Source organism: Thalassophryne amazonica, chromosome 9 (assembly GCF_902500255.1).
Source record: "Thalassophryne amazonica chromosome 9, fThaAma1.1, whole genome shotgun sequence".
NCBI lineage: Eukaryota > Metazoa > Chordata > Actinopteri > Batrachoidiformes > Batrachoididae > Thalassophryne > Thalassophryne amazonica.
Genome location: NC_047111.1, coordinates 96,956,849 through 96,984,559, shown reverse-complemented (window position 1 = coordinate 96,984,559; position 27,711 = coordinate 96,956,849). Strand labels below are relative to the sequence as shown.

General features: G+C 39.8%; 1 protein-coding gene across 1 annotated transcript; it reads left to right on the top strand.

Moving 5' to 3' along the window:
- Positions 1-25: 25 nt before the first annotated feature.
- Positions 26-26,033, top strand: si:ch1073-303d10.1 (protein LBH). Its single transcript, XM_034178800.1, has 4 exons — positions 26-129; positions 12,096-12,174; positions 22,205-22,455; positions 25,709-26,033. The coding sequence occupies exons 1-4, from the start codon at positions 104-106 to the stop codon at positions 25,830-25,832; spliced, it is 480 nt and encodes a 159-aa protein (XP_034034691.1). The 5' UTR covers positions 26-103; the 3' UTR covers positions 25,833-26,033.
- The last annotated feature ends 1,678 nt before the right edge of the window (positions 26,034-27,711 follow it).

The following is a 27,711-nucleotide window of genomic DNA, read 5'->3' as shown; positions in this document are numbered from 1 at the left end:
GAAACAAAGACGAAAAGCTGCACAACGCGCCAGAATTTGACAAGAAGTGTGGAACATTTGGAATACACCGCCTGCCATTGGGTTTTAGGTTCTTTAGGCCAGCATGAGCTGCATTCCTTCTTCATACAGGTAAGACACACAGAGAGATTCATCAGTGCTGGAGCCTCAGGCAGCGAACTACAGGGTGGGGTGGGGAGGTGGTTCTACATGTTCACTCAGACATTTCTAAACATTACAGCAGTGAAATCACTACGGTGTTGTTCACGCCTTGAAACATTATATTTGGAAACACAAATGCCAAATGGTCAAGTGTATCCAACCTGGTATCTGAAAGGGTGCGTTAATCTGGAGTGTTAGGATTAGGAAGGGCATCCAGTCGGTGTGGACCTTAGCCAAAAAATAAAAGAAAACATAATAAAAAGAGCAATCAGAGATATCTGACGTCCGCAATCCCGATCCAGATCACCTCCAAAATTCCATTCCTAATATCTATCTCTGGTGCAAATTTGGTGAGAATCCGTGAAGTAGTTTTGACGTAATCCTTCAAAGCCTGTATAAGGGGTAATCTTGATCCAGAGTCCTGATATGGATCCAGATCACCTCCACAATTTAATGGAATCTTCTATGGCCTAATATGTATCTCTGGTGAAAATTTCATAAAAATCCGAGCAGTAGTTTTGATGGAATCCTGCTAACAGTCAGACAGACAAATAAATAAATAAATTCTAATGATTTTTATTACATCCTTGGCCGATATAATAAGTATAACTAATTCACCCCATCCATCCATTTTCTATACCTGCTGACTCCAATTAAGGGTCTCGTGGGGGGGTCTGGAGCCTGTCCCAGCAGTCATAGGGCATGAGGCATTATAAATAAATAAACTACTTAATTATTTTTACCCTAAATAAAAAGTGATAAAATAAAGAGAAAGAAGTCTTGGACAATGGATATTTTTGGTAATGACAAAGAACTTACTTAAAATGCTTTTGCGTGCATTTTGATTTTTTGATTTTTTTTTTTTTAAGTTATGAATTTCCACATGTGAATTTTCATCATTGATGACATTACGTGTTTGTGGAATAGTCATATGGACAATATTACTGGCTAACAGAGGTATTTTTTTTTTTTTTTGTAATTTTAGGCCATAAAATGTTTAGCTATTTAGCAATAAATAAACAAATAACAAACAGATCTCTGACCCTAGTAAACCTAACTTTTATGATAAAAAATAAAAAAATAAAAAAATAAATACGGTTTGGTGTCAGGTTCCACTTGATCTGAGGGACTGTGTTTATGTTTTTCTCTTGCACTTGTCATGAATTTTAAATGTGAAATGAGTAAAAAAAAATTCCCTGTTTCATGCCTTCAGAAAATGCTTCAATTTCACATTGTGCTTCCACACGTGTCCTTGTTTCCATATTTACCGACATGACTTGTCAGAGTGGGTTTCCTCCGGGTGCTCCGGTTTCCTCCCACATCCAAAGACATGCGGGTTAGGTGGATTGGACTCTTTAAAATTGTCCGTGGGTGTGTCTGTGTTTGTTTGTCTATTTGTGGCCCTGCGACAGACTAGCGTCCTGTCCTGGGTGTACCCCGCCTCGCGCTCTATGACTGCTGGGATAGGCTCCAGCCCCCTGCGACCCTTAATTGGACTAAGCGGTAGAAGATGGATGGATGGAAGAGAAGAGGTTAAAGGCTTATCCACCAAGGGGTAGATTAGCACTGAATCATACTGATGGCAGAATTTGTTTGTTCAGCTCTCCTGACATATCTGACTGTAACGGGTGAAACTTTACATCATTGTGTTTTGTTGCACACAAATGTTGCCTTCTTCTCATAGATAATTGGCAAAGCTTCTGGGGAAAACCTGGTCTTGTTAGGAGAGACGGCATCCATCCCACTTTGGATGGAGCAGCTCTCATTTCTAGAAATCTGGCCAATTTTCTTAAATCCTCCAAACCGTGACTATCCAGGGTTGGGACCAGGAAGCAGAGTTGTAGTCTTACACACCTCTCTACAGCTTCTCTCCCTCTGCCATCCCCTCATTACCCCATCCCGTAGAGACGGTGTCTGCTCCCAGACCACCAACAACCAGTAAAATCTATTTAAGCATACAAATTCAAAAAGAAAAAAATAATATAGCACCTTCAACTGCACCACAGACTAAAACAGTTAAATGTGGTCTATTAAACATTAGGTCTCTCTCTTCTAAGTCCCTGTTAGTAAATGATATAATAATTGATCAACATATTGATTTATTCTGCCTTACAGAAACCTGGTTACAGCAGGATGAATATGTTAGTTTAAATGAGTCAACACCCCTGAGTCACACTAACTGCCAGAAAGCTCGTAGCACGGGCCGAGGCGGAGGATTAGCAGCAATCTTCCATTCCAGCTTATTAATTAATCAAAAACCCAGACAGAGCTTTAATTCATTTGAAAGCTTGACTCTTAGTCTTGTCCATCCAAATTGGAAGTCCGAAAAACCAGTTTTATTTGTTATTATCTATCGTCCTCCTGGTCGTTACTGTGAGTTTCTCTGTGAATTTTCAGACCTTTTGTCTGACTTAGTGCTTAGCTCAGATAAGATAATTATAGTGGGCGATTTTAACATCCACACAGATGCTGAGAATGACAGCCTCAACACTGCATTTAATCTATTATAGACTCAATTGGCTTTGCTCAAAATGTAAATGAGTCCACCCCCACTTTAATCATATCTTAGATCTTGTTCTGACTTATGGTATGGAAATTGAAGACTTAACAGTATTCCCTGAAAACTCCCTTCTGTCTGATCATTTCTTAATAACATTTACATTTACTCTGATGGACTACCCGCAGTGGGGAATAAGTTTCATTACACTAGAAGTCTTTCAGAAAGCGCTGTAACTAGGTTTAAGGATATGATTCCTTCTTTATGTTCTCTAATGCCATATACCAACACAGTGCAGAGTAGCTACCTAAACTCTGTAAGTGAGATAGAGTATCTCATCAATAGTTTTACATCCTCATTGAAGACAACTTTGGATGCTGTAGCTCCTCTGAAAAAGAGAGCTTTAAATCCGAAGTGCCTGACTCCGTGGTATAACTCACAAACTCGCAGTTTAAAGCAGATAACCCGTAAGTTGGAGAGGAAATGGCGTCTCACTAATTTAGAAAGATCTTCACTTAGCCTGGAAAAAGAGTCTGTTGCTCTATAAAAAAAGCCCTCCGTAAAGCTAGGACATCTTACTACTCATCACTAATTGAAGAAAATAAGAACAACCCGAGGTTTCTTTTCAGCACTGTAGCCAGGCTGACAAAGACTCAGAGCTCTATTGAGCTGAGTATTCCTTTAACTTTAACTAGTAATGACTTCATGACTTTCTTTGCTAATAAAATTTTAACTATTAGAGAAAAAATTACTCATACTTTCAGTGATGCCGGTATTTGGTTAGACTCTTTCTCTCCAATTGTTCTGTCTGAGTTATTTTCATTAGTTACTTCATCCAAACCATCAACATGTCTATTAGACCCCATTCCTACCAGTCTGCTCAAGGAAGCCCTACCATTATTTAATGCTTCGATCTTAAATATGATCAATCTATCTTTATTAGTTGGCTATGTACCACAGGCTTTTAAGGTGGCAGTAATTAAACCATTACTTAAAAAGCCATCACTTGACCCAGCTATCTTAGCTAATTATAGGCCAATCTCCAACCTTCCTTTTCTCTCAAAAATTCTTGAAAGGGTAGTTGTAAAACAGCTAACGGATCATCTGCAGAGGAATGGTCTATTTGAAGAGTTTCAGTCAGGTTTTAGAATTCATCATAGTACAGAAACAGCATTAGTGAAGGTTACAAATGATCTTCTTATGGCCTCAGACAGTGGACTCATCTCTGTGCTTGTTCTGTTAGACCTCAGTGCTGCTTTTGATACTGTTGACCATAAAATTTTATTACAGAGATTAGAGCATGCCATAGGTATTAAAGGCACTGCGCTGCAGTGGTTTGAATCTATAATAGATTACAATTTGTTCATGTAAATGGGGAATCTTCTTCACAGACTAAAGTTAATTATGGAGTTCCACAAGGTTCTGTGCTAGGACCAATTTTATTCACTTTATACATGCTTCCCTTAGGCAGTATTATTAGATGGCATTGCTTAAATTTTCATTGTTACGCAGATGATACCCAGCTTTATCTATCCATGAAGCCAGAGGACACACACCAATTAGCTAAACTGCAGGATTGTCTTACAGACATAAAGACATGGATGACCTCTAATTTCCTGCTTTTAAACTCAGATAAAACTGAAGTTATTGTACTTGGCCCCACAAATCTTACATAATTATAAAATGCTTTTGTTTTTGCTCCTATGTTTTCATGATCTAAAACATTTTCCATATACACACAAAAGACATACAGTGGGGAAAATAAGTATTTGACCCCCTGCCAGTTTTGCAGGATTTCCCACCAACAAAGAATGGAGAGGTCTATAATTTTTATCATAGGTACACGTCAACTGTGAGAGACGGAATCTAAAAAAAAAAAAAAAAAATCCAGAAAATCACATTGTATGATTTTTACAAATTAATTTGCATTTTATTGCATAAAATAAGTATTTGACCCCCAAGAAAAACAGAGCTTAACAATTGGTACAGAAACATTTGTCTGCCATTACAGAGGTCAGATGTTTCTTGTAGTTCTTGACCACGTTTTCACACACTGCAGCAGGGATTTTGGTCCACTCCTCCATACACATCTTCGCCAAATCTTTCAGGTTTGGAGTTTCAGCTCCCTCTAAAGATTTTCTATTGAGTTCAGGTCTGGAGACTGGCCAGGCCACTCCAGGACCTTGAAATGCTTCTTATGGAGCCTCTCCTTAGTTGCCATGGCTGTGTGTTTGGGGTCATTGTCATGCTGGAACACCCAGCCATGACCCATCTTCAATGCTCTTACTGAGGGAAGGAGGTCGTTTGCCAAAATCTCGCAATACATGACCCCATCCATCCTCCCTTCAATACGGTGCAGTCATCCTGTCCCCTTTGCAGAAGAGCACCCCCAGAGTATGATGTTTGCACCCCCATGCTTCACGGTTGGGATGGTGTTCTTGGGGTTGTTCTCATCCTCTAAACATGGTAAGTGGAGTTGATTCCAAAAAGCTCTATTTTGGTCTCATCTGACCACATGACCTTCTCCCATGCCTCCTCTGGATCATCCAGATGGTCACTGGTGAACTTCAAATGGGCCTGGACATGTGCTGGCTTGAGCAGGGGGACCTTGCTGCCCTGCAGGATTTTAAACTATGACAGCACCATGTGTTAATAATGTAATCTTTGTGACTGTGGTCCCAGCTCTCTTCAGGTCATTGACCAGGTCCTCCTGTGTAGTTCTGAGCTTTCTCAGAATCATCCTTACCCCACAAAGTGAGATATTGCATGGAATCCCAGACCGAGGGAGACTGACAGTCATCTTGTGTTTCTTGCACTTTCTAATAAATAATCATAACAGTTGTTGTCTTCTGCCAAGCTGCTTGCCTGTTGTCCTGTAGTCCATCCCAGCCTTGTGCAGATCTGGTGTGACCACCATTTGTCTCACACAGTGCAATACATCTCCTTCGCATAGAGTTGATCAGGTTGTTGATTGTGGCCTGTGGAATGTTGGTCCACTCCTCTTCAATGGCTGTGCGAAGTTGGTGGATATTGGCAGGAACTAGAACACGCTGTCATGTACACCAATCCAGAGTGTCCCAAACATGCTCAGTGGATGACTTGCCCAGTGAGTATGCTGTCCATGCTAGAACTGGGATGTTTTCAGCTTCCAGGAATTGTGTGCAGATCTTTGCAACATGGGGCTGTGCATTATCATGCCACAACATGAGGTGATGGTCGTGGATGAATGGCAGAACTGTGGGCCTCAGGATCTCATCACAGTAACTCAGTGCATTCAAAATGTCATCAATAAAATGCACCTGTGTTCGTTGTCCATAAAATACGCCTGCCCAAAACCACAACCCCACCGCCACCATGGGCCACTTGATCCACAACGTTGACAACAGCAACCCGCACAGCCACACAATGCCACACATGCTGTCTGCCATCTGCCCTGGACAGTAAAAACCAGGATTCATCCATGAAGAGAACACCTCTCCAACGTGCCAGACACCATCAAATGTGAGCATTTGCCTGCTCAAGTTGGTTACAGTGACGAACTATAGACAGGTCGAGACCCCGATGAGTGACGAGCATGCAGATGAGCTTCCCTGAGACGGTTTTTGACAGTTTGTGCAGAAATTCTTTGGTTATGCAAACCGATTGTTTCAGCAGCTGTCCTGGTGGCTGGTCTCAGACGATCTTGGAGGTGAACATGCTGGATGTGGAGGTCCTGGGCTGGTGTGGTTACACATAAGCTGTGGTTGTGAGGCTGGTTGGATGTACCGACAAACTCTCTGAAACACCTTTGGAGACAACTTATGGAACAGAAATAATCATTCATTTCATTAGCAATAGCTCTGGTGGGCATTCCTGCAGTTAGCATGCCAATTGCACGCTCCCTCAAAACTTGCAACATCTGTGGCATTGTGCTGTGTGATGAAACATTTCAGAGTGGCCTTTTATTGTGGCCAGCCTAAGACACACCTGTACAATAATCATTCTGTTTAATCAGCATCTTGAAATGCCACATCTGTGAGGTGGGATGGATTATCTCGGCAAAGGAGAAGTGCTCACTAACACAGATGTACACAGATTTGTGAACAATATTTGAGAGAAATAGGTCGTTTGTATATACAGAAAATGTTTGGGATCATTGAGTTCAGCTCATGAAAAATGGGAGCAAAAAGAAAAGTGTTGCGTTTTATTTTTACGTTTATATTTTTTGTTTAGTGTAGCTTACTTGTCCCAGCCAAGATCCATTCATGGGTGGGCGGACTGAGAAAATACAGATGATGTGGGACACAAGGACACAAACAGGTAACTTGACTGGGAAGTGAACCCACATAGTCTGAGAGTGCAACTCAAGTTACAGAGCTACCTACAGCACACCATAACTATGAGATTAAATGAAAACTAAAAAGCTCCGCAACTATGAAGACATCATTTTGACAAAATGTCGAAGGTGTCACCGACCATGTCAATTCTCCAAGAACATGGAGGCTCTGAGGACCATTGGCCCAGTGTCAATGCCCAGAAACTGGAGCATAAAGCAGGTGCGAGTCAAACACTCCCCTGGATGGGACACGTGTCCATTACAGATTACTTCCCCTTCCAAGCCTGCTTACAGGTGGGTGGACTGAGACAATGCAGATGACGTGTCTTGCTGAAGGACACAAACAGGAAGCATGATTGGGAAGTTTTCTCAGGTCTATCTATTGGTAGCCGAACTCCTATCCCACTGTTCTACTTGCTTCCCACCATAACTATGACAGCAAATGAAAAAAATCTAATAATCTACAACTACATGTGAAGACATGGAATTTTGACAAAATGTCCAATGTGTGGCCCTGCGACAGACTGGCATCCTGTCCACAGTGTACCCTGCCTCGTGCCCTATGACTACTGGGAGAGGCTGCAGCCCCTGCGACCCGACCTTGGATAAGCGGTTGAAGATGAGTGTGTGTGTGTGTGTGTGTGTGTGTGTGTGTGTGTGTGTGTGTGTGTGTGTGTGTGTGTGTGTGAGTGTGTCCAAAGTGTCGCCAGCCTTGTCAATTTTCCACAAATGTGGAAGTGCTAAATAAAGACTACAGGTCTCCAGTCCATTGCAGGTTCCTCACTCAGCCAAGGCTTGTACCCATTTACAGCTGGGGGGATAGGTGATGTAGAAATGTCTTGGGCTAGTTTCCAAACAGATAACCTGAAGGACACATCTGGAATTGAACCCTGGTTTATAGGGTGGTCATCCAGCTCCTGTGACACAGATCCATTTTCCCTCCAGGGGGCCATCCAAAACAAACAAAACGCTTTGCTTGAATTGTTGAAATAATACTGTAAGTGCTTTGGAGGCATTTACAGCACAAAGTGTTATATTTTTGAAGGGGAAAAGCTGGGTTATTCTAATTTAAGCATGTCAAGAATATAACTGATTAAAGAGGTTTCGCCTGAACCTAAATCTGTCTAAACCTTAACATGGAAATGAGATTACACTCAAAGTCCACAGGATAAACATTGCCGCTCCAGTTTCAGCAGCTAGTATACACTCACTTTATTAGGTACGCCTGGTCATCTGCTCAGTAAAGCAAATACAGTGTCTGATCCAATCATGTGACAGAAATTAATCGGAAAGAAATGTTATTTAAATGACTTTGGTCTTGGCATGGTTGTTGGTACCAGACTGGGTGGATTGAGTAATTTGGAATCTGGTGATCGACTGGGGTTTTATGGCACAACCATCTGTGGGGTCTACAGAGAATGATCGAAAAAGAAGATAAGTCCAGTAACTGGGAGAAAATGCTTTGTAGATGGCAAAGGTTAGAGAAGAATAGCCAGACTGTTGAGCTGATAGAATTCGAATTTGAAGGAATGGATCCATCTTGCCCTGTATTAGGAATTTAGGCTGCTATGCGATGTTGTTGAGCCAATAGGACCAATATCCTTTGGGAATGTTTCCTACACCTTACTAAATCTAAAATCATGGGAAGGAAGGCAGTTAAAGGCATGTCAAACCTGAACCCAATCCGTGACTGCAAGCTGTACTTAATGATGTGTCCACTGACTGTGCATCAGTCAGTATATCAAACAAAATTTGTGACGTTATTTAAATGCTCATTAATCTAACTTTTAAGTACAAAGTACTTCTCCTGTACAATCATTTGCATCACTGCACTTCATAATTTACTGAAAGTACTGAAAGCAAAATCACAAAGTATTGCATTTTTTTAAATGATTGAAAAATGAAAATATTTGTCATTGCAGTATTTCAACAACTGATTAATATTTTAGATTCTACCAAACTAGTATGCCATGGTATGAAGATTCGCTCAGTTTTATACATTTTAATTAATGTTTGATTTGATTGGTCAGATTGTTCGCTCCCCTAAGGAGGTCTTCTAGGCATGTCCAACTGAGAGGAGACCCCAGGGAGACCCAGGACACATTGGATGGATTATATTTCCCAGCTGTTTGGGAATGCTTCAGGATCCCCAGTAACAGTTAGAGGACTGGGCTGAGGATAGGGAAGTGTGTAATGAGCTGCTGGTCTACTGCCACTGACACCTGGACATGGATACGGGCAGAAAATGATGAATGAATAAATGCATGAATGAATAATGAATTGGTCAGATAGAATCGAGTCATTCAAAGATGTCGTCATAGGTGTCTGAAAATTGTGAATTGGAACTATTACTTTCATTATTTCTGGCATTTTGTGGATTAAATTATATAATTCTATGATCTTTTAAACTTTTTTTGAACATAAAATTGTCAACATAATCTCACTCAAGATTCTAAAGCAACCATTTGCTGCCAGTTGTTATAATATAACACAATGCTGTAATACCCTCAGCCGTATGAGCATTGTGTTCTTTCTGATTTGCTGTTGTTTAATTAATTATTAACATCCTGTTGTCTTAAGACCCGTCCCATTGGGGAGAGGATTAATTGTGCATGAATTGAGTATACAAATGTTGGGCGTGTCGTTGTCGTCCGCAACAAAAGTGGCCAAAAATGACAGATGTCTCAGTATGAATTACGGATATATTATAATGTACAGTAAATATATGACAAACAGTCACGGATGTATAACGCATGTATTGAGCAAACAGATTGGACGCATTACGATTATTACAGATGTATTGACAATGCATTGTGCGCACGTGTTGCACATGCACAGCATCTGCATTGTGGTCATAAATGAAGTGCACTCGGGCCTTTTTGCAATCAATATTCACACCAACACCACAGCCTCTGGAGCATTTGCTGGACTTGGACAAGTTGACTGGAGTAAACAAGCAGTGAACAGGGCGAGTGGTGACCATTAGCGGATCGCATCAGAGCGCAGCTCGTCTGAATGATTATAACAAGAAGTTAAATCTCTTATAAACATAGGGAAATAAATACTGTAACAGCTGCAGACAAGAGGAAGAAAACACGCAACTGTTTTATCAAGCCTTGACAATGTAAACAAGTCAAATAATTACCTTTTAGATGGCTCAAAATGCTTTCTGCAGCTTGTTAGGCGCATGCATGAACGGCTCAGGCTGCAGCCTCCTCTGTGATTCAATAATGATTAGAGCCATTTTCAACGGTGAATTTGCAGAAAACATGATTAATCCGCCATGAAATAATTATTTACGCAGCATCCAGCGCAGAGCGCGTGGCAGCTGGTGGGAACAAAGAACGGCATCCAGCTGTGAACACAACAGGTGGGATTATCAGGACACAGGTCGTGCTGCTGCGTGAAGCAAACATGCGCGTGTCAGTGCGCATTATGTTGTTGGATGGCATTTTGGGGATCCATAACTACATCTGTCCGTTTCAACAGCTGGACTGGCACTGACAGGTATTTGATGTCTGCCATGGTACTTTGGGTTTACATGGAATGTTTGTTGTGCATTCACAAATTGTCCGCAAATCAGATGCAAAGCTGACGTAATACAACGGCTTTATTTGTGGCCACTTTGTATGCAGTCGCTACATCTTATTTTACTTTGTGATGTGGACGTGATGGGCACGCAATATATCCATTTTACACACTGTCCCAGTCCACTGTCAAGCTGCAATACCCCGTCAGTTGCAGATATCAGTGGATAACGGCGGATATACAGTGCATAGATTGAGTATGTATTGAGTATGTAAGGCGGATGTCATCCGCAGCCAAAATTTTGTGCAGCTCAAAAATCCTGGCAAATGAAAAACATGCCTCTGCGGATAATTGCGGACATGTGCGGTTGTCAGCCGACTCATACAAGCATGTTTCACGGATATTGCGGACGTTTAGCGAATATGAACCAATCCTGTGCGCAATTCATATGCAAATCTTCCTAAACACCAGTGGGACCGGGCCTTTACGTACAATTTTTACATGTTCAAATCATCATTCGTTTATGTTGTTCAAATCAAGGAATATCTGTTGATCACCCTTTGTGCATTTGGCACGTATTAATAACGAGACAAATTTAACTCCATAGCAACTTAACTTTGAGTTAGCGGAAGTAGTGTGCAAGCTAACATCCACAAAATATCTTGTAAATGACTCCAGAGGTGTTATCAGGTTACAAAAACAGCGTTTTCAGTTTAGAAGTGTTTATTTTGTCGCTAGTGTTTACATAATATACCAGGAATGAAGCTGTTAGCACGTAGCTACACCAGGAAGTGATGTCACCATGCTAACCTCGGCAAAATGTCTTGTAAATACGTTCAGAGGTGTTATTAGGTTCCAAAAATGTTTTCAGTTTTAGAAGTGTTTATTTCTTGCTGGCTTTACATAATATACGTATTTATGACAACGTATATAAACATACAAAACAAAGCGGCTTTGAAGAGACCAGCGACTGACGTCACGGTGCAGCTCTACTCTGATTGGCTGTCACCCATGTCACTCAAACACAAAAGGGATCAGATTGAAATGGAATGTGACTTTTTTGATGGCCATATTTGATGGACGTAGATGAAATGAGATTTCAATTTAAAAAAAATCGAAAATTTCACTGTTTTCTGACATTTCATGGATTAAATGATGCTGCTAAGCAAACCTTGTTGTCTTGTAATTGTTTTTTTGTTCATGTATTTTTTTTTTCAATCCCCCCCCCCCCCCCCCACTATTCTTGGAGTTGACTCACTTTTAAAAAGCTTTTAATGTCATTAAGTTGTCACTCACAGCTTTTCTGCCCTGCTAGCAACATTTGTTGTCAATGCTTCAAAGTTAAACATTTAGTTAAAGATACAAGTGCACGAATGAATTTCAGTGTGTCGATTTGTAAAATGTACCAGCTTACATTGTGTTGGGGGGAAGGGTATAACATGTCCCATCTCCACTCTTTTTTTGCAGATCTGTTCCAAATTACAGGAAAATAGTTTCCTGATTTGTGAGTAATTGATTAATTCTGTTAACAATCCATTAAAATGACACTTTGGCTGTTTAAATGTATTTGTTATGTGTTTTTCTGTGTACACACAGTATGACCACCATTCTTAGTCCAGTAGAGTCACAGATGGAAGAGAATTCAGGTCAGAGAAGAGGGAGTCGAGTCTACCAGGTATTGTTCGAAACCACACCACCTGACTTGGTTTCAAATGTTTCTTGTCTGGTGTTAGAGCAGATATTTCAAAAACACATGAGCATGCATTCACATTGTTTTTCAAATAGCAAACAAGCAAGCAAATAACCTTGACTTGTTATTATTGTTCTGTGGATAAGGGGTTGGCCTCCCAATATGTAGACACGGCTTTGAATCTCGCTCATGCTACCTGTTTGTGTCTTTGGATAAGACATATAATCTACATTGTCTCAGTCCATCCATCTATAATTGGGTACTGGCCATGGCTTGGGAAGTAACCAACATCTGACTGGAATTCCATCTGGGGGGATTCATAGATTCTATTCTGCTTCGTGCTGTGGAATCCAGAGAAAAGCATAGGCACCAACAGGCCTCAGGTCCTATATAAAACTTACTTCTAGGTTAATGTGGTGTGCTCAAGACTAGAGGATCCTTGGTTCAGTTTCCTGTCAGACTGGAAAATCAGCACAGTCCCACAATGAAGTCATGACAGTTTGAAGCAAATGGTTCACTTTGAGTGAATGTAAGCTGTATGACGAGTCGGGTAACCCCATTGTGTCGCTGTGCCACACAAGGGAAAATGCTAACTCTAACTCTAACTTTAACCATGACATAACCATAATCAAAACATAGATGAATGTTCCCTGATAATGCAGAAGTGAAGCAGATTGTTCTGTGCATTATCAGAGAGAAATTACTCAGCTGTCAAGAAATGCGTCTCTCCACCTGTCACGAAATGACTCAATGGGGGTCCCTAATTTGTCACATCATGACGTAAAGGGGCACTGACCAAGTGCTAAAAATGTGATGAGTTGGGAGTGTGAATGCGTTGTGAAAACCATTAAGTCTTAAGGTGCTGCTGATGTGCAGTTGAGCACTTTGCATGGCAGCATGCGGACATCAGTGTTTGTACCAGGTGCATTCAAAAAATATCATACCTTTGGCCACAAAGAATACAGTTATTCACCTGGAGGTCTGAAATCCTAATCCCCTTTAAAGGAGTCTCCTAAGAACTGCACACACTTCTCCCAGCGTTTCTGTAATTGTTGGAAGTATTTCTGAAAGTCCAGCTGGGCCATTGTGGTCCATATGATGTCTTCTTGCAACTAAAATTGAGACCGTTTTGGTGTTTTCTGAATTCTTAGATGAATTTGGTGCATTCATCTCTAACTTGTCAACTAGTGCAGATAACATTCTGATCATTGGTGACTTTAACGTTCATATAAATAAACCTTCTGATCCCCTCTGCAAATCATTTATGGAAATTGTGGATGCATTAGGATTTCGGCAATGCATTCGGGATTCGATGCACATTAGTGGAAATACCCTGGATCTGGTTCTCGCACGTGGTATTGCTGTCACGAATATTGACATTATGCCTCTTACATCAGTGGTCTCTGATCACTCACTTATTAAGTTTACAGTTTCGCTGCCGTGTTTAGTGGAACAACAACCTTATTTATCACTGCAGCGATGCATCAACTCCTCAACTAAGACTGAACTAGAAGCTAGACTGCCTGATGTCTTAGCCTCACTTTTGACAAATACCCAGTCAGTAGACAGACTTGTGGATAGTTTAAACTCAGTGCTCAAAACTACACTCGACATGATTGCACCACCTGTGTTGAAACCGCGCTCCCCCAAATCACAGTCACCTTGGTTCAGTTATTACCTGCGTGACCTCAAGCATAAATCAAGAGGTCAAGAATGGAAATGGCATTGTTCAAAATTAGAAGTATTCCACCTTGCGTGGTGTGATGCTATCTTAGATTATAAGCATGCATTATTGGCTACAAAGCGGACCTACTACTCTGATTTGATCAACAAAAACAAGCATAACTCAAAGTTCTTCTTCGACACGGTGGCAACGCTTATTCATGGACAATCACCTGTAGCTCGCTTTCCTTTTACAGCACACGATTTCCTGGATTACTTTGAGAAGAAATAGATGACATTAGGTTGAACATATCCCAGCATGCCTTAACCCAGCCACTACACCCTGCTATTGAGGTGGGCACCACTACTGAGGTATTACCTAGATTTACAGAATTTGATGGCATCTCTCTAGGCATGCTGACGAAACTCGTAACGTCAACAAAAAGCACAACCTGTTTATTTGATCCTATACCAACAAAACTGTTTAAGGACCTGTGGCCCACTCTTGGGCCGATTGTGCTGGAAATGATTCATCTTTCTTTAACTTCTGGATCTGTTCCTAAATGTTTCAAATCTGCAGTGATTAAACCAACCTAATCTTGACCCTAGTGTATTGAAAAACTATCGGCCAATATCAAATCTATCATTTTGCTCTAAAATTCTGGAAAAAGTGGTTTCACGGCAGCTCATAGACTATCTTACTGAGAATAATCTCTTTGAGCCACTGCAGTCTGCTTTTAGAAAATATTCCACAGAGACGGCTCTCACTAAAGTGATGAATGATCTTCTGCTTACAATGGATTCGGACACCACTACGGTTCTGTTGCTGTTAGATGTCAGTGCTGCATTTGATACAGTGGATCATCATATTCTACTTAATAGGCTGGAAAACCATTTTGGGATTACTGGGAGTGCCCTTGCATGGCTGACGTCATACTTGACCAGTCGTTCTCACTATGTTTTGTACAGTAGCACTACCTCTAACCTTAGTGACATGAAATTTGCAAGTGAAGCTTAGGGCTAGCAGCCGGCGATCACCTTAGTATTTCTTCTGTTTTTCTTGTTGATTAATGCTGGCAAATTATACAGTATTTTTGTCTTTCTGATGCCTGATTCTGTTTTTTTCTCTAAGGTGCAGCTCCATCCAGAGATGGGAGTTGTGTTGGTGACCCTCCTGTCCTGTGCACCAACAGCAATTCTTGTATATTCGTCTGTGAATTGTTCTGAGAATTATTTCTGTAATTTATGTTTGTAGCATGGCCCAAGCAGAGGGTCACCCCTTTGAGTCTGGTCTGCTTGAGGTTTCTTCTTCAGAGGGAGTTTTTCCTTACCACTGTTGCTCTGGGGGTTGGTAAAGTTAGACCTTACCTGTGTGAAGCGCCTTGAGGCAACTCTGTTGTGATTTGGTGCTATATAAAGGAAAATAAACTGAAATTGAAATTGTGTTGTTTTGATCTTTAGGAGCAGCCAAAAATTCAGAGGAGCCATGTCAGGAGAGTAGAGAGCCTGAAACATCATAGGAGTGTTGTGCTTGGCCAGGAAAACATGAATAAAGTGGGTAAAACGGGCAGATGCATTGTAATAATGGAGTAATCATCTTTTTGATTCCCACATACCTGATTGTTTGCGGGGCACAACACCACTAAGGGGACGTTGGACCTCCTTCTAATAATATTTGGGTCTTCTGGTACATACTTTTGATGTACCACCCCACAGGAGTCAAAGAAAATGGTTAACATGATTTTGCTGTGTTTTCTTTGTCATCAGTGATGGTGGATGTTTCCATTGCAATGAGTGAAATTTGGTTTCTGAGTCATACCCGTAAACTCGCATCTCCTCACCAGTGATGATACAGACAGAGATGCTTCTGCTCTGCTGTTAGTAGGTTTGGCACAAATTTTGCTGACACTTTTGGCATGCTCAAACCCTCTGCCAAGGTAGAATTATGGAACCTGTGCTTATTCCCAATTTGTTTACACGTTCTTGAATGGTGACATGACAGTCATTTCGGTTTATGTATGGACTACCGGAACGTGCTTCACTGTCCACCCCTGTGCGCCCATTTTTGAAGCAGTTATAATTTTATTTGTGTTATGCTCATGGCAACATCCTCAAAAGACTGCTGAATCTTGCGAATGATTTCCGCTTGGGTATCACTAAGCTTTTGGCAAAATTTGATGCAATACCTTTGCTCAAATCATTCCGTCATGTTATAGCAAATGAGAGTCCGCTGGGTGCTCAGTACAGGTGTTGACTCTAAGGCTAACTGCTAGCCATTAATGTGCCCTGTGGTCCGGAAAAAATTTAAACATGCTGTGCAAGAATGTTCCCTACACCTCCTCACCAAGCGACAACTTGCATGCTTCATTTGTTATTATTGAATAAAATAAGGTAGGATACTTGTTGAATACACAACAGATTTGAATGGATGAATCTGCGGTATCACTGTAAAGTGTTATGTAAATGCAGAGTTTATAGTGGTGCTAGTAGTAGTTGTATTGCTATTACTAATAATAATAATAATTGCATTTTCAAAAATGTTGTTCAGGAAGGAATGGATGAGAGTCAATGGTCAGCAGTCCAGTGAGTTAAAAAAAAATCTATCATAAACTCAAAATAGCAACAAAATACCACAAGCAACCAGTTTTTAAATTGTTGCCACATTAACAGTACAACAAATCCTGAAGAAATATGGCTGGTAAACATTGATTTTTTTCAAATATTTCAGGTTATGTCAACCCAGTATCACACTGAGAAGTTATCACTAGTCAGTTTAGTGACAGTAGCTGTACGAGAGGCGTGGTTCTCCACGACCTACTTTTTCTTGTGGGTGCAATGTTGAGAAACCAATACTTCTCAACATTGTACCCAGTGAGTCAAAACGTCATACATTCTAGAGAAATGTTGGTTTCCCGGAATGCAAAAGGTGGAGAACCATGCCCTACTTTTTATGGGTCAGGCTCAAAACTTCTCAATTGCCCCTTGTAGCACATTGGACTTCATGCTGTAATTAAACATTAAACCTTCAGTGGAAGTTGAGGTTCAACAGTTCGGGTCTCCATTGTCATATTTGTGCTTTATAATGCACCACACATTTTCAATGGGTGACAGGTCTGGACTGCAGGCAGGCCAGTCTAGTACCCGCACTCTTTTACTACGAAGCCACACTGTTGTAACACGTGCAGAATGTGGTTTGGCATTGTCTTGCTGAAATAAGCAGGGACGTCGCTGAAAAAGATGTTGCTTGGATGGCAGCATGTGTTGCTCCATGTACATTTCAGCATTGATGGTGTCATCACAGATGTGTAAGTTGCCCATGCCATGGGAACTAACACACCCCCATACCATCACAGATGCTGGCTTTTGAACTTTGCTCTGGTAACAATCTGGATGGTCTTCTTCCTCTTTTGTCCAGAGGACATGACATCCATGATTTCCAAAAACAATCTGAAATGTGGACTCATCAGACCACAGCACACTTTTCCACTTTGTGTCTGTCCATTTCAAATGAGCTTGGGCCCAGAGAAGATGGTGCTGTTTCTGGATGTTATTGATGTATGGCTTTCACTTTGTATGGTAGAGTTTTAACGTGCACTTGTAGATGTAGTGACGAACTGTGTTAACTTACAATGGTTTTCTGAAATGTTCCTGAGCCCATGCAGTAAGATCCTTTACACAATGATGTCGGTTTTTAATGCAGTGCTGCCTGAGGGATCGAAGGTCACGGGAATTCAGTGTTGGTTTTCGGCCTTGACGCTTACATGTTGAAAGTTCTCCAGATTCTCTGAATCTTCTGATTATATTATGGACTGTAGATGAACAAAAAAGAAAAAACAAAAAGTCTGTCAGTTTGAACATTAAATATCTTGTCATTGTGGTGTATTCAGTTGAATATAGTTCAAAGAGGATTTGCAGATCATTGTATTCTGTTTTTATTTACATTTTACACGTCCCACCTTCATTGGAATTGGGGTTGTAATAAAATGCAAGAATATGTCAGTAACTACATTATGCAATTGGGCAGTGCAATCTCATTTGAGGGCTGGTGCTAAAGGGGTAAAATATGACGCATGTGATGTAATTTATCTACTTCCGGGGACAGAAACATGGCACTTTCTCTGGGCAAATAAGCCTTTTCACACTCTGGGAATGCGCATGCGTGACCAGGTTGGTTCAAAGGTCGAGAGGTGTAAAAACATAAACAGACGCTCGGTCAGTTAGTGACAGCATCAGTCAAACAACTGTCTAAATCCAAAATAAACATAACTTTACATATGTTTATAAGGAGTAAAAATGCAACTGTTTTACCAAGCCATTACAATTTAAATATTAGAAATAATTACCTTTGAGATTATCCCAAATGCTTTCTCCACCCCATGAACCGCACTTAAGAAAAGTTGCTGAAGAAATTCCTCTGTGCTTTCGGAGCGATTTGAAATGGTTTTATCAGCCAATCTCTGAGAGCAAATGATCAAGCTGTTACGAAATAATTATTTTATATAACGCAGCATCCAGTAGCACTCAGCGTGGCATCCAGCGAGTCGCGTTGGTCCGGCGAAATGTGCAGCAGTGCCATCGAGACATTTGATACCCAGCTTTACCCGAGTTTGGATATTGGACTGGGGAAAGGGCAGCATAATCTGTTGCCTTGCTCCGTTGTGATACAAATCAATGCATTTTATCCCACCTGTGTTCATTATTCATTGATCCAAATCACAGGCACATGTGCCTATAAGCCTAATAAATGACACAGAACATACAGGGAAATGGGCCAGGCAGTTACTTCATGATTATTTACTAGAGACACCACTCAACTGCCATTCACCAGCCAGCTCCAAAATCTATTTTATTTTAATCTTCACAAATAATTTATTTCACACTCAGAAATACGAACATAGTGCACGATTTATAGCGGTCTGCAAAGTGAAACAGTGATCAGCTGATTCTATGTTTATGAATAGACACTGCCTGGGTCGGCAGTGGGTTGAGTTGGGCAAAACCTGAATTTTCAGTTCGCGTGCAGCATAAGCTTTAGTTTTTCTTCCTTGGACACCAATACTACATTTTCACAAAAATCTTTCAAGGAATCAACACTCCAACAGGAAAAATAATCAAAGTCTCTGTCATTCTCGCTGCCCACACAGTCAGTCATGATGCCTCGAGACTGCCCCTTAGCAAAAAGTAGTATACTTAAAGTTCATTTTATTAAGTACGCTTCAGTATAAGTAATAGCAAGTATACTACAGACTGTGTACTGTTAGTATACTAGAAAGTACACAAATTTAATACTTTTTCGGACTAAATTGGAACATTTCAAGTTTATAAAAGTATATTTTAAAGTTTGTTTTAAGTTTACAAAAGTACACTTTAAAGTATACAACAAGTACACTCATCTATATACTATCAATGTACTTGGTACATTGTATGCTTAAAGTATACCACACGTACACTTATCAATGTACTTGATATATCCCTCTCCTATTCTTAAAGTATACCACAAGTGCACTTATCGATATACTGCCATTGTACTAGTTGTATACTTGAGTCCCTATTTTTAGTTTATTACCGTATATTTAAAGTATACTGTTATACACATTGGTTATTTCACTATTTTACTTTTATACTTTAATTTTGCTTGGCATATTACTTGCAGCTTACTATTTATATACTGAAAATATACTTACTCATACTGTATGTACACAAGCGTGTGATGCATTTAAAAAATCACACGACAGAATGTTCAAAACAAGTTAGATATATTTTCAAACATCCATCATCCATCCATCTTCTACCGCTTAGTCCAATTAAGGGTTGCGGGGGGCTGGAGCCTATCCCAGCAGTCAAAGAGCGCGAGGCGGGGTACACCCAGGACAGGACGCTAGTCTGTCACAGGGCTATTTTCAAACATTTCACAAACAAAGATCTATGAAATCAAGTCCTTCCTTTGTGGAGAAAATTAAAGGAAAAAGTGCATGTAAAATGTAAACATAATGGTCTCTCCAAGATCAAGTCCTTATTTGTAAAAATGTAAACATAGCGTCTTCAACTGAGACCTAAAGTCCTTCCTTGTCAAAAAAGGTAAAAGAAAAGTATGAACCTTTGGAACCAAAAATAAATAACTACATAGAAAAAAAATCTGTACTTTTATGACTTCTTTTCAGTTACTTGAGTCAATGGCTTGACTTAGTATATCTTGCTCCAAGTGCATAATAAGTGTTAGTACTTTGTGGCAGAAAGACGTAAAAAGTATACTAAAGTACAAGTATAAGTTTTAGTATTAAAGTATAAGTGTAAGTCTTAGTATTAATGTACTTAGACTTAGACTTTTGTTTATACTTTTCAGTACAAGCCAAGTATACGTCACTATACTATTCTTAAGTATATAAAATATCCGAGTAGTTTATAAAAAGTCATCTTCAAGTATACTTCCTCAATTTTAGTAAAAATATGTATACTCATAGTACACTTGAATAAACTTCTTTTTGCTAAGGGGCAGTTTACACCTCTTGCCCTTTGACCTCGCGCGTCAGACCCGGAAGAGAGCTAGAGTGTGAAAAGGCTCATTACATGCAAACAAAGTGAAAATGCAAAGAAAAAGTGACAATGCGGTGGAAAGTGGACATGTGTTGCGGTTTGTTTATGTGCAGGCGAGAGACTGCAGCTACTCTGGTTAGCTGTGTAGACTAACACTTACCGCTGACCACTCACATTTGCCTCGATCGTCTTCCCTTCTCCACTGAGAACCGGAAAAAACCTGCACTTTTCATGACTGCGTCAGTGATTGCAGCCAAAAAATCAAAACAGTACACCATTTTCTCGTGTAAAGTTATCCTGTGTATATATTGCGCAACAGGAGCAGCTGTCCCCACAGGTGGTCAAATCCTGCGATATCAAGCAGGGTTAAAACAAGACTGCACTGCCCTATTGGAACGTCTTTATAAAGTGTGGTTTGTTTTCAGTGAAAGTTCTGGGATAGTTGCCTCATTCACTCTCTTTCATTCTTTACAAAACAAAATTGTGAATGCATTTATCAAAGCAGAGTACAGTATTTAGAGTTTTAATTGTTAGCAATGTTTTAATAAATGACAGGGGTTGGAAGAAACCTTTCTTGTAGCTTTTGGATTAGCCTAGCTAGCATCAGAAAGAATCTCATTTTGGATACTTATATCCATAATTTCATGAGTCATTGTCAAAAGTTAAGAAGCACAGAAAATGATTGGAAAATACACTGGCTAGTAGTCCCTTTCCTTGTTACCATGACACTCCAAGCAATGCTAACAGTGCTGCTTGTGCCTCCCCAGTCCTGGTAATCTCTTGCTCCATTTAGTCCTCGCTGACCTCAAGATCCTTAAGCTTAGTCAGGACAGAAAATTGCTCCAAAGAAGGATGGAGCAATACAACAGGGTCACAAATATATAGATGTGAACAGTCTCACTGAACAGTGGAGGGCCTGTTTGAAAAAAGAAGCTAGCACAGTCATAATCGCAAAGCCAGGTGTGTCAATAAATAAGGAATTAGAGCACCACACTCGTAGAGGACAGACCTCCGCCAATACTCATTCCCAATTCTACAAATTTTTACCTTGGAACAATTTTTTAAGGTCAAAGTCCTGTTAGAAGTGACTTTTCATAGGCTAAAATATAATGCAAAATATAGATTAAAAGGGCTCTTCAATGTTAAAGTCAAATATCCGTTCAATACGCAATACAGATCAGATGCTGATCAAACTTTTGATATCTGAAGCTTTTGTACAACAATCTTTTCCACATAAATTCAGCATTATTTCATAATAAAAGATGGGGGATCGATCTGAGTGCCACAGCATCGTTTGATTGCTTTGGGTCTAGAGAGTCAGACTCAGAGTCAGTCTCAGATGCATGAGTAACGAAGGCAGGGCAGACCAATTTTTAGAGGGGACCGTTCAGTCGGCAACACCGGACCTTGTTGGCGGAGGTAACAAATGATGAAAAAGCACTTTCAACACAAGCAGGTAAAGACTGTTTGGATAGTGCCATTTCTTCCACTGCCCAGGGCTATCAAATTGGTCTTTGTAAGTCTTGTTTCATGTTAATTCCTGAAGTAATCCTTATAAGGCCCTAAGGGCCACTGGTGCGTCTTGTCCTCAGATTCTGTAGTGTGAAGCAGAGGAGAGTCTACAACTCCCCCTGGATGGGAGGCCAAACCGATGCAGTGTGACTTGGAACTGATTCATGGATGATGTATTGGTTGCCCAACTCCTTATCCCACTGAGCAACTTGTGAAGGCAATAGAGAATCTAAAAAAAAAAGAAAAGATAAAGCTGATTAAGCTCCATTTAGATAGGAACCCAAATGTTTTTTTGTATCTGGTCTAGATTTTTCCAGAAGTCAATACGGATGAAGACTCAGAAACTTATCCTGATGACTTCATGTACAATAGGGAGCGTCTCCCATCTATTGTTGTGGAGCCCACAGAGCTCAGTGAGGAGATCAAGGGTGAGCACTTGCTTCCTCAAGGTTACATGGGCAACAGTGTGGAACAACAAGATGAGGAGGACAGCACAGCTGATCAGACAGAGGACTTAGTGGATGGAGAGCAGCAGGAGGACACTGGGACAGAAGGCAGGTAAGACCCTGCGGTGACTTGAATTGACTCAGATCTTTGCTTTAAAAGACAAAGTTGTTTTAGTTTCACAATTTACATTGTACAACATACAAGTTCAATGCGTAGGCATCATGGAAAATAAGACATACGTCCTGAAGGACCAGTAGTTCCTGCCAAATTGGTACTGTGGGGACATGTATTCAGGGACTCAGTGATTTTTGAATTCTCTCTAATCAAATCAAATCAAATCAATTTTATTTATATAGCGCCAAATCACAACAAACAGTTGCCCCAAGGCGCTTTATATTGTAAGGCAAAGCCATACAATAATTACGGAAAAACCCCAACGGTCAAAACGACCCCCTGTGAGCAAGCACTTGGCGACAGTGGGAAGGAAAAACTCCCTTTTAACAGGAAGAAACCTCCAGCAGAACCAGGCTCAGGGAGGGGCAGTCTTCTGCTGGGACTGGTTGGGGCTGAGGGAGAGAACCATGAAAAAGACATGCTGTGGAGGGGAGCAGAGATCAATCACTAATGATTAAATGCAGAGTGGTGCATACAGAGCAAAAAGAGAAAGAAACACTCAGTGCATCATGGGAACCCCCCAGCAGTCTAAGTCTAGGGTGTCTGTCTCCCTGATCCGAATTGGGAGCTGGTTCCAGAGGAGAGGAGCCTGAAAGCTGAAGGCTCTGCCTCCCATTCTACTCTTACAAACCCTAGGAACTACAAGTAAGCCTGCAGTCTGAGAGCGAAGTGCTCTATTGGGGTGATATGGTACTATGAGGTCCCTAAGATAAGATGGGACCTGATTATTCAAAACCTTATAAGTAAGAAGAATAATTTTAAATTCTATTCTAGAATTAACAGGAAGCCAATGAAGAGAGGCCAATATGGGTGAGATATGCTCTCTCCTTCTAGTCCCTGTCAGTACTCTAGCTGCAGCATTTTGAATTAACTGAAGGCTTTTCAGGGAACTTTTAGGACAACCTGATAATAATGAATTACAATAGTCCAGCCTAGAGGAAATAAATGCATGAATTAGTTTTTCAGCATCACTCTGAGACAATACCTTTCTAATTTTAGAGATATTACGCAAATGCAAAAAAGCAGTCCTTCATATTTGTTTAATATGCGCATTGAATGACATATCCTGATCAAAAATGACTCCAAGATTTCTCACAGTGTTACTAGAGGTCAGGGTAATGCCATCCAGATTAAGGATCTGGTTAGACACCATGTTTCTAAGATTTATGGGGCCAAGTACAATAACTTCAGCTTTATTTGAGTTTAAAAGCAAGAAATTAGAGGTCATCCATGTCTTTATGTCTGTAAGACAATCCTGCAATTTAGCTAATTGGTGTGTGTCCTCTGGCTTCATGGATAGATAAAGCTGGGTATCATCTGCGTAACAATGAAAATTTAAGCAATGCTGTCTAATAATACTGCCTAAGGGAAGCATGTATAAAGTGAATAAAATTGGTCCTAGCACAGAACCTTGTGGAACTCCATAATTAACCTTAGTCTGTGAAGAAGATTCCGCATTTACATGAACAAATTGTAATCTATTAGATAAATATGATTCAAACCACCGCAGGGCAGTGCCTTTAATACCTATGGCATGCTCTAATCTCTGTAATAAAATTTTATGGTCAACAGTATCAAAAGCAGCACTGAGGTCTAACAGAACAAGCACAGAGATGAGTCCACTGTCTGAGGCCATAAGAAGATCATTTGTAACCTTCACTAATGCTGTTTCTGTACTATGATGAATTCTAAAACCTGACTGAAACTCTTCAAATAGACCATTCCTCTGCAGATGATCAGTTAGCTGTTTTACAACTACATTTTCAAGAAATTTTGAGAGAAAAGGAAGGTTGGAGATTGGCCTATAATTAGCTAAGATAGCTGGGTCAAGTGATGTGATGTGAGCCATAAAAAGTTACTTAAGGCTGGCTTTTCCTTTTTTTGTCTAAATTACAAATAGCAAGTTTCTGGTCATAGCTCGGCCTGTGTCGTGGTGGGAGTTCTTCATAATGCTCTTGTGCAATGCATTGTTAGTACCTAATAATGTCTGCCAGCCCCTTGGCGGCCGAAGCAGGAACTACCAAAATTCATTTTCTGGTCCCTGTCAGTAGTTCTGGGTTCCTTTCAACCAGTCTTGTATTCACTAACATATTTTGTGTTCCCTCACATACTTTTGTGTCTCCTGCCACAATAGTTTTGGGTTCCTTTGTAAACAGTGTTGCATGCTCACATAGTTTGTGTTCCCTTGCATATCTTTCTTTTCATCACATTCTTTTGTGTTCCCTTGCATATACACATATGTTCCCTTTCTTTTGCATACTTTTGTTTCCTTGGAATATTTTCAGTTCCTTTGCAGTTCATTCCTTAATATATGTTTGTGTTCTTTCCTATTTGTTTGTATTTCCTGACATATGTTTGTATTTCCTTGAATACTAGTGTTTTCCTAAATATATGTTTGTGTTCCCTCACAAAGCATTTGACATACTAAGAGATGCTCAGACAGAACAAGTTACGTACTGTGCAGGATGCACCAACTTCATTTGTTATTGTTGTTGATTGTGTCTCTGCTGTTTCTGGATGCCCTTGGGTTGCCACAGCAGATCACGTCTGCATTGACACTGGACACATGTTTTATGCCAAATGTTCTTTCTGGCACAACTCCAGTTCTACATGGAGAAACACACACAGCTCCTGGTCTTCCCAAGTGATGTCTCAGCCAAATACTAATCAGGACTTCCTCTGCTTTACTATGATCTAACAGTATCAGGTGTATACAGAGCAGATTGGCTGCAGTATTGACTTTATTTGTGTCTGCAAGAAAACAGGCAGATGATACTTTAACACCAGATAAATATTACAGTAATCTAATAATTATACATTACACTGAGAAAAGAGAATAGTTGAATGAACTTAATTGTTTCAATTGGTTGCATCTAAATGAATTAAATTGTTTGAACTTAAGTTTGTAACTTACAAACTTAAGTTCAAACAACTTAATAAATTCAGGTGTTACCAATTCACACAACTTTTTAAGTTGGTTCTTTTTTCAGTGTGTGCTCTGCTGGACCATGGAAAATATTTAAACTGCTTTTTTTGACCATCTACACTGAAAAGGAGAGTTGTTGGACTAACTTCAGAAAGTCACTTCAGTTAAGACAATGTCAGAGCAAAAAGTTGATATTTTAAATGAATTTGAAGTTGACTTGAGCTCAGAATGTCTAACTTCACTCTACTGGTGTCACTGGTGCAGTCCTGTTTACAGGAAGGCTTCTATTGGACCCTCCCAAAGTCAACTATCTCTCTCCCGACTGACCCCACCTGCTTCTCCAACACCCCCTGACCGTGAGGCTGCCCCGCCCAGCCTGAGGAGTTGAACCAGTGCAACCAGTATGCATTGCCACCACAACAGATGAAGTGTAATTTGTGCATCTCTGATTATGCCAATAAGAGGGAAAATCTTTTGTGAATGTTGCTTTCACATGTACATAGATTTGGACCAAATACGGTCCATTTACAGTTGGTCTTCATCTTTACCTTCTTAGCATAGCAGATATTGTTTATTAACCCTCAAGTGACAAAGTGGGGTCATTTATTTATATTTTTTGTGCACAATTTTTCAAATTTTAATGATACAAAAGTTTCCTACCATAAATTTGTCAATCTATTTCTCCTGCATTTGTTCATAGAATTTTGTAAGGATCAGCCGATCCGTGTGGCAAGTATAATCCAACCTTTTGTGGGGTCATTTATGACACCGGGAAGATCTACGAGATTTTCCAACTTATAGCTTCAGATGGCATTGTAATTTGCCAACTCTAATCATTATATTTTTCTGTTTTGCAGGGAAGCATGGCCAACAGATCTAGAATAGCAAGATTTATAACTGCACAAGTATTGAGACTGATTCTTGATGCCCAGACTGAGGATGAAAAGGATGACGGACAATTATATTAGAGAGTGAAATAAATATGACGAACCCTAAAACAATTATTTACATAGAAGTATTTCAATATAAAGTCAATGGGGTCATAAATAACCCCACTCAGTCATAGCTTGGTCGCTTGAGGGTTAAAGATGTGAGTTTTTTTAATATTGAGGTGACACTGTTGTGAATTATATAAAATGGATCATTTGAAATTTATTTTTTATATTGGTTTCAGATATTGTTTGCACCCATTTTCAAAACAGTTAACAGTTAACACATAGTGCATATAGACTGAAAGCTTTATTAGGTTACCTGTGTTTAATAAAAGGAAAACATCTGTTTCCAGTTGAAGGAAAATAATCGGTGAACTTGTGTGAAACTTATTTGCACAATACTTCCAACAGAAATCAGTTCTTGTCCATCAATAAATGTTAAGTTTATGAGTGTTTCAGCTCCTTATTTTGGATTTAGGATATTTGCATCCATAAGCTTCCACTGCTTACTTTTATATTTATTTATTTTATGTTTATTTACTGTATTCAGTATTTTTGACTTTGAAAAGAATGGAAATCAGAATGGCATGGAAAAATCTGATGCAATACAATAAATTTGTTGTTTCTCAGTATGTCTTAAATATTGTATTGCTTTATTGGTGATGAAAGGAAGCAGCATAAAAGCCACATATTTGCCTGCTTTGAGAGTGTCAAAATTAGAAGTGCGCATATGAACTAAAGACATAATGGCACACTTTCTGGACAACAAAATATTTTGCTCAGAGACCATATTTTCTTCCATCCTTGATGACTGCTACATTTTGTGGCCAACTGAGGATATTTTTTGTTTTGTCAAGGAGAGAAAATCTAAGAAATGTTCTTCAGATCAAATTGTTGATCTTATTGAAAGAGTCACCTACATTGGATTCATTTACATTTATGTCTCTGGGACCTCAGTCTTTGAGACTGAGAAAGGCCTTGGATAACACTTTATTTTAAAATCCTTATAATAAGTGTTAGTTAACTGCTAATAAGGCTTTTATACATCTATATATTGCTTATGGACATCATTATGTGTCAAAGTCTACAGTACATTGCATTCACTTTACATCCTATAGCTACAAAAGGTATAGTGTAATGTTACTGACTGCATAGCTAACTGATAAAAAAAAATGCTCAAATAATTATAGTGTAATGTTACTGACTGCATAGCTAACTGATAAAAAAAAAATGCTCAAATAATTATAGTGTAATGTTACTGACTGCATAGCTAACTGATAAAAAAAATGCTCAAATAATTATAGTGTAATGTTACTGACTGCATAGCTAACTGAT

Bases quoted from the DNA above. Each gene is read 5' to 3' on its own strand.
- si:ch1073-303d10.1 (XM_034178800.1), top strand. From the start codon at position 104: ATGAGCTGCATTCCTTCTTCATACAG. The intron at 130-12,095 runs GTAAGACACACA...GTGTACACACAG, and splicing joins TGCATTCCTTCTTCATACAG to TATGACCACCATTCTTAGTC. The intron at 22,456-25,708 runs GTAAGACCCTGC...TCACTGGTGCAG, and splicing joins GACACTGGGACAGAAGGCAG to TCCTGTTTACAGGAAGGCTT.